The sequence below is a fragment of the Giraffa tippelskirchi genome, chromosome 5 (assembly GCF_054371585.1).
Source record: "Giraffa tippelskirchi isolate mGirTip1 chromosome 5, T2T-mGirTip1v1.2.pri, whole genome shotgun sequence".
In the NCBI taxonomy this organism is placed as follows: Eukaryota; Metazoa; Chordata; class Mammalia; order Artiodactyla; family Giraffidae; genus Giraffa; species Giraffa tippelskirchi.
In genome coordinates this window covers 132,135,680-132,149,325 of record NC_137279.1, presented here as the reverse complement: position 1 = coordinate 132,149,325, position 13,646 = coordinate 132,135,680, and the positions used below count along the sequence as shown (strand labels likewise).

General features: G+C 35.9%; 1 protein-coding gene across 10 annotated transcripts in view; it reads left to right on the top strand.

The window, feature by feature from the left end:
- Positions 1 to 13,646, top strand: part of PKN2 (protein kinase N2) — a 137,141-nt gene that overhangs the window by 84,315 nt on the left and 39,180 nt on the right. For 7 of the 10 annotated variants that reach the window (XM_081495538.1, XM_081495531.1, XM_081495536.1 and 4 more), the window contains 2 exons: positions 12,247 to 12,432; positions 13,425 to 13,534. In XM_081495538.1, the coding sequence (XP_081351664.1) occupies positions 12,247 to 12,432; positions 13,425 to 13,534 (296 nt within the window). The remainder of the gene's footprint in view (positions 1 to 12,246; positions 12,433 to 13,424; positions 13,535 to 13,646) is intronic. The other 3 variants (XM_081495533.1, XM_081495541.1, XM_081495532.1) reach the window with 2 other exon arrangements.

Sequence of the window (13,646 nt, the reverse complement as noted above, 5' to 3'; positions counted from 1 at the left end):
CTGAATTCTTTTGTTTTCTTTTATGTTTGAATTTTTCTAGTTTACCTTTATTTTATTCTTTCCTTGACTTCTTTTCTGTATATTTTAAAATTATTCTTAGTGGTTCCTCTGATGATTACAGTTAACATCCTAAATTTATAATAGTAGGCCACAAAAACTCTGCTCCTATACGTCTGTGCATCCTCATTATTATATTTTTGTTGACATAGATTATGTCTTTATCCACTGTGTGCTCATTTGATTAGATTGTATTATATATTATGCTACAATTATTGTTTTATCCATGTCTTTTAAGTCATAAAGTAAACACGGAGTTACAAACTGAAAATATATTAATAGTGATACTGGCTTTTTAATTTACCTATATAGTTAGTTTTACTGATTTTTTTTTTTCCCCCTATGATTTCAAGTTACTGTCTAGTGTTCTCTTTCATTTCAATCTGTATGATTTCTTTTAGTATTTCTTCCAGGAAGATCTGCTAGTGATAAGCTCCCTTAACTGTTGCTTATTCTAGAATCTTTTATTTTCTTCATTTTTTGAAGGTTAGTTTTGCATATATAGCGTTCTTGGTTGACAAGCTTTTTTCTTTCAGCATTCTAAAAATGTCATCCAAGCCCCTCCTGGCTTTTATGCTATCTACTAAAGAATCAACTTTTAATCTTACTGAGGATTTTTGGTAATTGATGATTTGCTTCTCTCTTGCTGCCTTCAGTTCAGTTCAATTCAGTCGCTCAGTTGTGTCCGACTCTTTGATTATAATGCATCTCAAAATGGTGATTTCTTTTGAGTTATTCTACTTGGATTCTTTGTGCTTCTTGATGTGTAGATTCATGTCATTCATCAAATTTGGAATGCCTTTGCGCGCGCGCGCGCGTGTGTGTGTGTGTTTATTGCTTACTTTAGAGATTCACATATGCATATTGAACTTAATACAATCTATGATCATAGTATATACTCTCTTCCAAATTAGTTGCTGACCCTTGAATAACACAGGCTAGGGGTGCCAGGCCTCTGCAGTCACAAATCTGTGTATAACTTCAATCAACCCCACATGTCTGCAAGCTCAACCAACTGTGGATCATAGGGCACTATGGTTCAGTATTTAGTGAAAAAAATGCACATGTAAGTGGACTTGCTTAGTTCAAAGCCATGTTGTTCATTTCCACTGTATATCTTCTAGTTTTGTTTTTACCTTAAAGAGCAAAAAACTTTAAAGGTATAGTTGATCCATGTTTGATTGAATTAGTGCATATGGGATTACAGATATGGAAAACCTACTATGAAGTTACATGCAGATTTTTGACTGTGAAGATGGTCAGTGCCCCTAACTCCCACATTGTTCAAGGATCAACTGTAATTTCCTTTTGTATAAAGTATTTTTTTCAGAAATCAAAACAAAGCATTGTCCTTTATATCTTGTGACTCATTATTCTTTCTGCTCTTGTTGTACTTGAAATTTTCTGTTACAATTTTGCTTTAGCCTATAGTCCTTTCTTTAACATTTATTGTAGTAAACATGTGCTAGAGTCTAATTTTTCAACTTTTTCTCTTCACAATAACATCCTTCATTCCCCAACATTGACTTTCCTTCATTTTTTTCCTTTCTTTTCCTAAGACTGCACTTTCAATTCAGATATCTTTAAGTTTTCTGATTTTTCAGCCTGCTAAAATATTGTATTAAACATCTCTAGTAAACTTTAAAAATTTCAGTTAGTGTACTTTTCAGCTCCAGGATTTCTATTTGGTTCTTATTTATAAATTCTGTGTCTTTATTAATATTCCCTATTTGTTGAAATACCATTCTCCTTTTTTCCTTTTGGTTTCTTTTAGGTCTTTGACCACATGTAAGCTTTGACCATTTGTAAGACAGTTGGTATAGTCTTTGTCTAGTAAATCCAACTGACTTGCTCAGGGATAGTTTCTGTGAATTTCTACTTTTCTTGTGAATTGGCCATACTCTCTTATTTATGTGCTTGCCTCATAATTTTATATTGAAAGCTGGATATGGTTAATATTATTATTTGTAACTCTGGAATATAGTCCCATTTTCTATAATTTCTTACTGCTGTTTGACACAGGATGTAGTTGTTTAGTGAGTTTGTAATTATGTGTGGTCACTGAAGTCTCCATTAAGTTACTGGTCAACTAGTGTTTTGACAGAAATTTTTTTTTAACGCCTGCAGGTAGAAAGAAAAATTTGCCTTATGTTTGCAGCTGAATTCTTTGTGTGCCAAGGCATACTTTCAGCATTCACCCAGGCATTTTATAATTCTGCCTTTGCTTGTACAGAGCTTGAATATCAGCCAGATGTGAGATCTTAGTGCCTTCTTAGATCTCTTCTGAGCATGTCTCCTTTTGCAGCTAGTCTTCTGGTTTTCCGGTAACATGTAGAGCCATTGCAGAGCGCTTATTTCCTAAAACAGGTTACTTCCTTTTTCCTGCCCCGCCAAGACTATAGGATGTCTATTAAATAATACAGACAACTGATATCCTTTGCTCCAGGCTTCATTTGCCTTTCAATGCCCTGTACTTAGCTATTTCTCTCCCTTGAAAGATTTCTCAGTTAGGTGAAAGAAAGGTAAACCTTTTCTGTTAGTCCTTCAGGGAGCCTTCAGAGAGGTCAAAGCAGGCATCCAGAGTTTTTTGAGAATGAAGTCTTCTCTGCTCCCTCTGACACCAGGAACTTATATCAGAAATATAGCCTGCTATCTTCAGGACTACTGGGCTTCCCCAGTGGCTCAGTGGTAAAGAATCTGCCAGCAGTGCAGAAGACACTGGAGCCATGGTTTTGATCCCTGGGTCAGGAAGATCCCCTGGAGTAGGGAGGGCAAGGCAACCAACTCCAGCATTCTTACCTGGAAAATCACATGATCAGAGAAGCCTGGCAGGCTACAATCCATAGAGTAGCAAAGAATGGGACATGAGTTGAAGTGACTGAGCACAGACACACACATCATCAGGGGTATCACCAAGCCATTGGGGTTGGAGAGAGGAGAGATGAAGCAAAGATAAATTAAAATGCCCCAAAGCTTTCCTACCTAGTGTTCATTGCCTTTTTTGATCAAGCATTTGCTTGGTTGCAATAAACCTTTGACTGTTTCCCAGATTTCTGGTAATGTTTATTCTAATCACTTTTCCTGATTTTGTTTGTTTTCCTGTGTTTCTGTAAAGAAACTGCCTTTAAAGTTTGCTACCCTACCATTTTCTTACCATTACCTACAAAGATTTTTATGGCCCATGTGAATGTGACGTATTTTTGTTACACAGACCTTCCTCATCCCCAGGAATTCTTAAATTATCAATATGAATGTCAGCAAGGGCTTTACCTTAAAAATAATGTCATTAAATATTTTGAGGATATGAAAGTGTTCTTTAGAATTGCACAGCATACTGTCACATTTTAGTAGCTTTGGGCATCAATATCAGTTTTATATTATGACAGACTTCTACATTAAATCTTGAAGGACAAATTTATAGTTGGACAGTGCTGTTACTACTATTAAGATCAGTCTAAAGCTTCAGTTACCAAATTGAGTTCCTAAATTTGCAGTACCCTGGGATGCCAAGTGAATTTTCCTTCACTGCTATATTAATAAATACTATAGGAAAATCAATATGGAATAGAAAATAATGGTGGCACTTTCCAATCTAATTCCAAAGTTTGATAAATTGTACAGTGCCCAGTAGGTACACACATCTCATTAGGAAATGATCATGGTTATTTAAGAAGGAAATATGATTACTTTTCAGTGTATTATTTTTTCAGATACTTATTAATTTGTTATAATATCCTATGAAACAGAACTGTTTGGTGTATCATTTAGACTACTAGCACAATGAAAAAGTTGAGATACTAGGCTACTATGAAACAGAAAAGCTTGGAAGCCTCTGGCCCAAACTTTCTATTGTATTTTAAATGTTTAAAGTATTTATTGTTTAAAGCATTTATCTTATGAGGTATCACCTCACACTGGTAAGAATGCCCATCATCAAAACATCTGCAAACAGTAAATGCTGGAGAGAGTGTGGCATCTACACTGTCATGGGAATGTAAACTGATATAGCCACTGTGGAGAACAGTATGGAAGTTCCTTAAAAAACTAACAGTAGATACCATATGATCCAGCAGTCCCACTTCTGGGCATATATCTGGAAAAACCCATAATTTGAAAATATTCATGCACCTCAGTGTTTATTGCAGCACAATTTACAATTACCAAGACATGGAAACAAGCTAAATGTCCGTCAACAGAGGAATGAATAAATATGTGTTCAGTCAGTTCAGTCGCTCAGTTGTGTCCGACTCTTTGCGACCCCATGAATCGCAGCACGCCAGGCCTGCCTGTCCATCACCAACTCCCGGAGTTTACCCAAACTCATGTCCATCGAGTCGGTGATGCCATCCAGCCATCTCATCCTCTGTCACCCCCTTCTCCTCCTGCCCCCAATCCTTCCCAGCATCAGGGCCTTTTCCAGTGAGTCAACTCTTCGCATGAGGTGGCCAAAGGATTGGAGTTTCAGCTTCAACATCAGTCCTTCCAATGAACACCCAGGGCTGATCTCCTTTAGGATGGATTGATTGGATCTCCTTGCAGTCCAAGGGACTCTCAAGAGTCTTCTCCAACATCACAGTTCAAAAGCATCAGTTCTTCGGCGCTCAGCTTTCTTCACAGTCCAACTCTCACATCCATACATGACTACTGGAAAAACCATAGCCTTGACAAGACGGCCCTTTGTTGGCAAAGTAATGTCTCTGCTTTTTAATACGCTATCTGGGTTGGTCATAACTTTCCTTCCAAGGAGTAAGCATCTTTTAATTTCATGGCTGCAAGCACCGTCTACAGTGATTTTGGAGCCCCAAAAAATAAAGTCTGACACTGTTTCCACTGTTTTTCCATCTATTTCCCATGAAGTGATGGGACCAGATGCCATGATCTTAGTTTTCTGAATGTTGAGTTTTAAGCCAACTTTTTCACTCTCTTCTTCCACTTTCATCAAGAGGCTTTTTAGTTCCTCTTCACTTTCTGCCATAAGAGTGGTATCATCTACATATCTGAGGTTATTGATATTTCTCCTGGCAATCTTGATTCCAGCTTGTGCTTCCTCCACCCCAGCGTTTCGCATGATGTACTCTGCATATATAAGTTAAATAAGCAGGGTGACAATATACAGCCTTGACATTCTCCTTTTCCTATTTGGAACCAGTCTTCTGTTCCATGTCCAGTTCTAACTGTTGCTTCCTGACCTGCATATAGGTTTCTCAAGATGCAGGTCAGGTGGCCTGGTATTTCCCTCTCTTTAAAAATTTTCCACAGTTTATTGTGATCCACACAGTCAAAGGCTTTGGCATAGTCAGTAAAGCAGATACACATGTTTTTCTGGAACCCTCTTGCTTTTTCGATGATCCAGCAGATGTTGGCAATTTGATCTCTGGTTCCTCTGTCTTTTCTAAAACCAGCTTGAACATCTGGAAGTTCATGGTTCACTTATTACATATAAACAAAAGAACAGACTTTTGGACTCTGTGGGAGGAGGCGAGGGTGGGATGATTTGAGAGAATAGCATTGAAACATGTATATTATCATATGTGAAATAGATCACCAGTCCAGGTTTGATGCATGAGACAAGGTGCTCAAGGCTGGTGCAATGGGATGACCCTGAGGGATGGGATGGCAAGGGAGGTGGGAGAGGGGTTCAGGATGGGGAACACATATACACCCATAGCTGATTCATGTCAATGTATGGCAAAAACCACTACAATATTGTAAAGTAATTAGCTTCCAGTTAAAATAAACAGATTGATTTAAGTTTAAAAAAAATGTGTTACATATAAACAATGGAATGTTACTCAGCCATATAAAAGAGCAAAATAATTCCATCTGCAATGACATGGATTGACCTAGAGATTGTCATGTGCATGCATGTGTGCTCAGTTGTGTCCAACAGCTGTAGCCTACCAGGCTCCTCTGTCCATGGAATTTTCCAGGCAAGAATGCTGGAGCGGGTTGCCATTTCCTGCTCCAGGGATCTTCCCAACCCAGGGATCGAACCTGTATCTCTTGGGTCTCCTGCATTGGCAGACAGATTCTTTACTACTGCACCACCTGGGCGGAGAAGGGGGGTCCATGGGGTCACTAAGAGTCAGACACGACTGAGCGACTTCACTTTCACTTTTCACTTTCATGCATTGGAGAAGGAAATGGCAACCCACTCCAGTGTTCTTGCCTAGAGAATCCCAGGGACAGGGGAGCCCGGTGGGCTGCCGTCTGTGGGGTCGCACAGAGTCGGACACGACTGAAGCAACTTAGCAGGAGCAGCAGCACCACCACCTGGGAAGGCCAGAGACTATCATACTGAGTGAGAAAAGCAAATATATGACATTACATTATGTGGAATCTAAAAAATGAGGTACAAATGAACTTACCTGTCAACACAAAACAGAAATAGAGTTACCAGTGCAGAAAACAAACTTACAGTTACCAGGGAGTTAGGTGGGGCTAGGGATAAATTGGGAGATTGAGATTGACGTATATACACTGCTGTATATAAAATAGATAACTGATACGGACCTACTGTATATAACACAGGGAACTCTACTCAATACTCTGTAATGGCCTATATTAGAAAAGAATCTAAAAAAGAGTGGATATATGTATATGTATAATGATTCAATTTACTGTACACCTGAAGTTAGCAGAACATTGTAAATCAACTATACTCCAATAAAAATTTTTAAAAGTAAGTAAAGCATTTATCTTTCCAACCACATCCTCTATAACTCATATCATACATCTTCTGTCACAATTAATCTGGTTTGTGCACAGTGCCTATTAAATGGCTTTGACTTACTGTCTGTCTTCTTCTTTTTTTAAAATCAAAACTGGAATATAGACCTGTGAAGAACAAAGACTTTGTCATCTACCTACATGTACTCTTAATCCCTATCACAGGGTACTTTATACATTCAGTAGATACTTGGTAAATATTATTTGATAATAAAGCAGGGGCTGTACTTATCTCAGTTTCCCCACCTAATGGCTCAGGACTAAACATAATATTCAAAACTTAAGAAAGATTCACTGGTTAAAATATAATTGCTAAAGTCTATTTAGAAAAGTAATAAAGCTACATTTTACAAAATCAGCTGATGTGACTGGAAATTATTTTCCTTTTCTATTCTAGCTGGCGCCTCTTCCTAACTCTTTAACCTTTTTTTTAGTTCTCTCCGTGTTCTTCATTCCCTTACTTAACTTTACTTTTAGTGATGTAAATCGAACCTAAAAGGAAGTATCTTAAGATATTTTGGTTTTTTAAAAAATTCCTTTAATTATCTACTGGACTTTAAATTTGGAATTAACTAGAAAGAGAAATAGTAGTTGTATTAATAAAGGATTAGACATGATAAAGGATTAGCCTAGATAAGTAGTTGGAGTATTTACTGCCCTGACTTTTACTGCCCTGACTTTTTAGTGCATGCTGTCATGTATGGTTTGTCTCATTTATACTTGTTTCTTTTGCAGTGGTATGCTTAGAATATTGAAATTTACAAATTGCTTTGATACAAAGTATGACTGAATTTTTTAGTCCAAAGTTTCAAGACTAGTTTCAAGTTTTTATAAAAGATTTCCTCAGAATTTTTTAAAAAGTTACTCAGTTGTACCAAGTGTACATATTGAATTAGTAAAATTGACATAAAATAGTTTTTCCAGAAAGTAAAAGAAATTAAAAAATATTTACTTATTCTAATGGAATTCATAGCTGTTGCTTATGAACATTTACTTCTTGGCTTTGCTTGTTTTTAAAATTTAATGTTATAGGTTATAAAAGTAAAAAATGTAATTTTAAGCTATTTCTTACATGGTTATATGCAGTTGCAATTGTGTCACCTCGTAAAAGAAAGAAACTTCTATATACTTAATAAAGATCTTAAATCTCTCCAGGTTTTTTCCTAAATGAAAGCAGGTGTTGAACATTGTCATCACCTAATACATTGAGATTACTAAAATATTTAATTATTTACCAGGATTTGAAGTAGTAACCAGATGTTTTCAGTTTTCCCAGGATGACTTTTACATCCAAACATTTACAGTGGAAATGAACTAAGTTTACCACCTTAACAACAACAAACAAAGCAAATAAAACACACAGACACAAGTTGTTTCTTTTGAGCCAGAATTGAAATGATATTCATTAAACTTACAATGAGCCTTCATACTTTACAGTGAGATAAGATTTCCATAGCCAAACCAAAAAATAAGTTTGAAGATTTCCCTCATGCGTAGCCATCTTTATTAGGACATATTTGAAATAATACACAAATTTCTACTGGTTTTAAATATAGTTCTACAATTTTTTGTAAATAAATATACCTGAGCTACCATTGTCAATATCCAGTCTATAGAACAGTTTTATTGCTTATATTTGAAGTGTGTAATTTGAGAAGTTTTGTTATATATTTAAAGTTATGAAACCATCACCACAATCAAGATAATTATATACATCATCTCCAAAAGTATCCTCATGTGCCTCTGTGAAACCCCTCTTTCTTGCTCTTTTCATGCTTTCTTTCCCCATACCTGTCCCCAGGCAAATCACTGGCCTGTTTCTGTCACTAGATATTAGTTTGCATTTTGTAGAATTCTATATTAATTGAATCATACAGTGTATACTTTTGGGGTGGGGAATCTGGCCATTTCACTCTGAATAATTCAGAAGAATTGCATATATCAGTAGTAGATATATATCATATATCCTTTCTGTTTATTGTTGGTAGTATTTAATTGTGTGAACATACAATAACTTTTTTATCCATTCACCTGTAGTTGATATTTGGGTTGTTTCCATTTTTCACTTTTTTCAAATATAACTGCTAATAACATCCTTGTATAGTTTTTGTGTAAATGTGCATTTCACTTCACTTGGATAATACCCAGGAATGGTGTAGCTGGATCACATGGTAGTCTTCTGATAATGGGTTCTTTATCCACTTTTATATTTGAAAAAGCTTCATTTTTGAAAGATATTTTCAGTAGATTTAGAATTCTAGGTTCATGGTTTGTGCTTTCATTGTTTCTAATGAGAAATCTGCTGCCGCCCTGATCTTTGTATGTACGTGTCTTTTTTTCTCTGGTGGCTTTTAAAACTTTTTATCATTTGTTTTGAGAAATTTAATTATGTTATGCTTTGGTATAATTTGCTTATTTTTCTTTTGCTTAGTGTTTATTGAACTTCTTGGAAAGTTTCAAGCACATTATAGTTTTAACCACATTTGGAAAATTTTTAGTCATTATTTTTCCAAATGTATTTTCTGTTCTCTGTCCTCTCTATTTTTCATGAAGGACTTTAAGTACTCATGTATTAGGACACTAGAAGTTAAACTCACAGCTCACGTATGTGTTGTTTGGGGATTTTTAATTTGTTTTTTGCCCTCCAAGTCTTTCCTTTCTGTCTTCTATTTTTGATCATTTATATTGCTCTAGCACTAGCCTTTTCTTTTGCCATGTGAATGTGCCACCAATCCCATCCAGTTTTTCTTTATTTTTTAATCTCAGACAATGTAGTTTTCATCTCTAGAAATTTTTTTGTTTTTTTTTTTCTGATTTCTTTGATGTCTCTATTCAACATTTTAAACAATAAATTTATAAATAACTGTGTGAATGTCTGCTAATGATAATATTTATATCAGTTTTATATTGGTTTTCATTTGGTTTTATTTTTTTAATGGGTCCTACTTTTCTGTTTATTTGCTTTCCTGGTATGATAGGCAGAATATTAGCAATGACTTCCAGAATCCCTCCCCTATGAATATGATGGGGCATCACTTCTGTGATGTGGCATTATTATTAAAGCTGCTCAGTCATGTCTGATTCTTTGTGACCCCATGGACTATACAGTCCATGGAATTCTCCAGGCCAGAATACTAGAGTAGGTAGCCTTTCCCTTCTCCAAGGGATCTTCCCAATGCAGGGATTGAACCCAGGTCTCCCACATTGCAGGCAGATTCTTTACCAGCTGAGCTACAAGGGAAGCCCAAGAATACTGGAGTGGGTAGCCTATCCCTTCTCCAGTGGACCTTCCCCACCCAGGAATTGAACCTGGGGTCTTTTGCATTGCAGGTGGATTCTTTAACAACTGAGCTATGAGGGAAGCCCTCCCTGGCCAATGGAAGAAGGGAAAATCAGAGAGATATGAATCATAAAAAGAATTTTATGTGCCCTTGCTGGCTTAGAGATGGGGTGGGGGTCACATGACAAGGGATGCAGGTCACCTCTAGAACTTGAAAATAGACCCTGGCTGTCAGTAGCGAGGAAATAGGATCCCTATTCTTATGGCTTCAGGAAACTAGATTCTGCCAATAACCTGAATGAGCTTAGAAGCAGGTTCTTCTTTAGAACTTCCAGATTAAGAGCCCAGCCTGGCAAACACAATGATTTTAGCCTTATGAAATCTTCAGCAAAGAGTGCAGACCCTCCCACTCAAACTCTGGCCTACAGAACTATTGGGTAACAAATGGGTGTTGCTTTAAGGCACTATGTTTGTGATAATTGGTAATACAGCAATAGAAAACAAATACACCTGATAATTTCTGAATGAATGCCACACATTTTGAATTTTAGCTTGTTAGGTGCTGGGTATTTTTGTATTCCTACAAATATTACAAATATTTTTGAGCTTTATTCCAGGTCACAATTAAATTACTTGGAAACAGTTTGATCTTTTGGGTAATGCTTTTTTAAATTTTTATTTTTTTGAATTATTTTTGGCAGTGCTGGGTCTTCGTTGCTGCACACAGGCCTTCTCTAGTCGTGGCGAGTGGGAGCTGAGCTACTCTTTGTTGTGGTGCCTAGGATTCTCATTTATGTGGCTTCGCTTGTTACAGAGCACAGATTCTAGAGCCCACAGACTTCAGTAGTTGTGTCTTGAGGACTTAGTTACCCTGCACCATGCAGAATCTTCCCAGGCCAGTGATTAAACTCATGTCCACTGCATTGGCAGGTGGACTCTTAACCACTGGACCACCAGGGAAGTCCCTGGGTAATATGGGACTACAGCATTGTTTAGTCTAAGGGTAATTATTCTCTGTTCCTGAATCAAGACTGAATACTTAGTCTGAGGAACCTTCTGTACATCTCAGGAATTCTGTCTCTGGATAGCTGTATTTTTTCCTTTATTCTGGCTGTGAAGTCTAGCCCCCTCAGTGCAGTCTCAATACTCGTTTCTGTATGCTTAACTCAGGTAGTCCACTTGGCTCCACCTGAGTTCCCCTGTTCTGTACTGATTTCCGTTGGCCTTTAACACTTTTCTTTCTTATTCTTTTTTTTTTTTTTAAGTTGTTTGCATTGAGAGTAAATACAGACTTTCTTTACTTTGCTGAAAGTCTTTTGGTTACTTTTAAATAATTAAAAACTTTAAATAAAATTATTTAAGTTTAATGGGACAGCTTTTCCCAGGAAATACTCTTCCTAAAGTGCTTACTATATGCAATATCTAAAATTTTAATACTGAGGAACCATTTTAAAATTTTAGTACACTAACTCTAGCCCAAATGATGACAAAGCCATATCTCCAGATGGCTAAGCTTAGAGGTCCTCAATTTCATTTGAACACCTTTCATATGTATTTGCCTAAGGAAATTACAATTGTTTTATGCTTGGATAATTATAGCCCATTATTATTTGACTAACTAAACTATTAAAGTGAAAAGATAATGTTATTTTATATCTCAAATAGAACAGAACTCCATCTATTAAATCTCCCCAAAAACCTATAGTCATTTTCTATGTTAATTGTGCAACTATTAAAAACAACTGTTATTCACACAGTCAGATTTCCTTGTTTCTAATTTCTGTATGTCTGTTTTAATAGGCATATTATTTAGCTTTGTATTTCCCCTCCCATGTGTTTTATCCACATAATTCTGTAATTCTTCCATATAATTACAGAAGTGACTATTCATATACACTAGAAGATGATGTAACTAACTTGTTTTGTTCTGTGCCCTGCAGACAGCTTTTGGGAAGTGCTTTTCTTTCTATAAATTTTTTTTTATAGTTGTCTTAAGTGAGAGTTTTTAATAAGTTTCTCTAAATAAAGCAGGAAAGAAGATAGTTACCTCAAAGAACCTCCGGGAGAAGAGATTTTGTTATTTTAGCAAACCTTCCCCCACTATTTCTTAATAGTTAACAAAGACATAATTCTGTGTGGAGAATTGATGTTTTCTTACTTAATACTTATATATGCTATAGGTACTTTGGAAGTTCGTCTTATGGGCTGTCAAGATATCCTAGAGAATGTCCCTGGACGGTCGAAAGCAGCATCAGTTGCACTACCTGGTTGGAGTCCAAGTGAGACCAGATCATCCTTCATGAGCAGAACAAGTAAAAGTAAAAGTGGAAGTAGTCGAAATCTCCTAAAAACTGATGACTTATCCAGTTCAGTAATCAGATTTTTTTTTTAACAATCAAATAACAAATTAAAGTCCTATACAGAGAGCTGAGTGGTGGGGACAGAGGAGTAAGAGTCAAAGTTGGACAACAAACTTTAAAATTATGATTTCCATAATTTAAAATATCAAAAGCTGTAATGACAGGAAAATTTAAAAGGCTACAAAATTTACCATACTGAAAATGTTGGAAAACTGAATGACATATAGCATTAATTTCTTTGGAATAATGAAATACTGAACATTACTCTTTATGTCAGACTCTTTGTGTCACATCTTGATTCTTTAAATGGAATAATGACACTTCTAAAGTAATGAAGAAATTTTGATAAATAACCATGTTAAATTAGGATTATAGCCTGGTGTCCCAGAAGTAAACTGAAATGGGGGAGTGTGTAAAGGTGGTAAGAGTAAAATACAAGAGGTTTATGAAGTACTTTGGAGATACTCTAAAGTAGTCATAAACTATGATATAAATATATAACTGGTGGGAAAGGCATGTAACAATTCAGCCTAGTACAGTATATCTGCTTTCCTGTATATGGAGAGAGACTTTAGGAAAAATGTAAAAATAAAAATCGTTTAAGGTAACAACCTTAATAAATACCAAATGTAGAGGGAGAAAAACTGGGTGATTGATAATAATATATAAAAATACACCCACACATACTTGTGGCAAACAACTACTGGCCACATGTCAGTCCTTTCAGTAATTTTCTGATGTAAACGAAATAGCAATTACTATTTGTGTTTGTATAAAACACAAAAGATAACTTGGAACGGTCTAGTAGGAGTGAGAGTGTGTGTGTGTGTGTGTGTGTGTGTTTATATACAACTAGCTGTTTAAGATTTAAAAGCTTCAGTAGTGAGTAAGAAAAACTTATTTTCAAAGTATCATAAGACTTTTGTTGACATTAAACAGTGTTATTTCTATTTTAAAGGATTTAAAATACTTAGTCAAATTTTAAATTGTAATTACAGATGATGTCTGTGCAGTGTTGAAGCTGGACAATACTGTGGTTGGTCAAACTAGCTGGAAACCCATTTCCAATCAGTCGTGGGACCAGAAATTTACACTGGAACTAGACAGGGTAAGATGAGAAAGTTTTTACCTGAATTTTCATTATATTTATAATTGATTTTTCATGTATATTTTATGTTTTAGAAGAGTTTGATAAATTTTATTCTTAACAGAATCCAAGA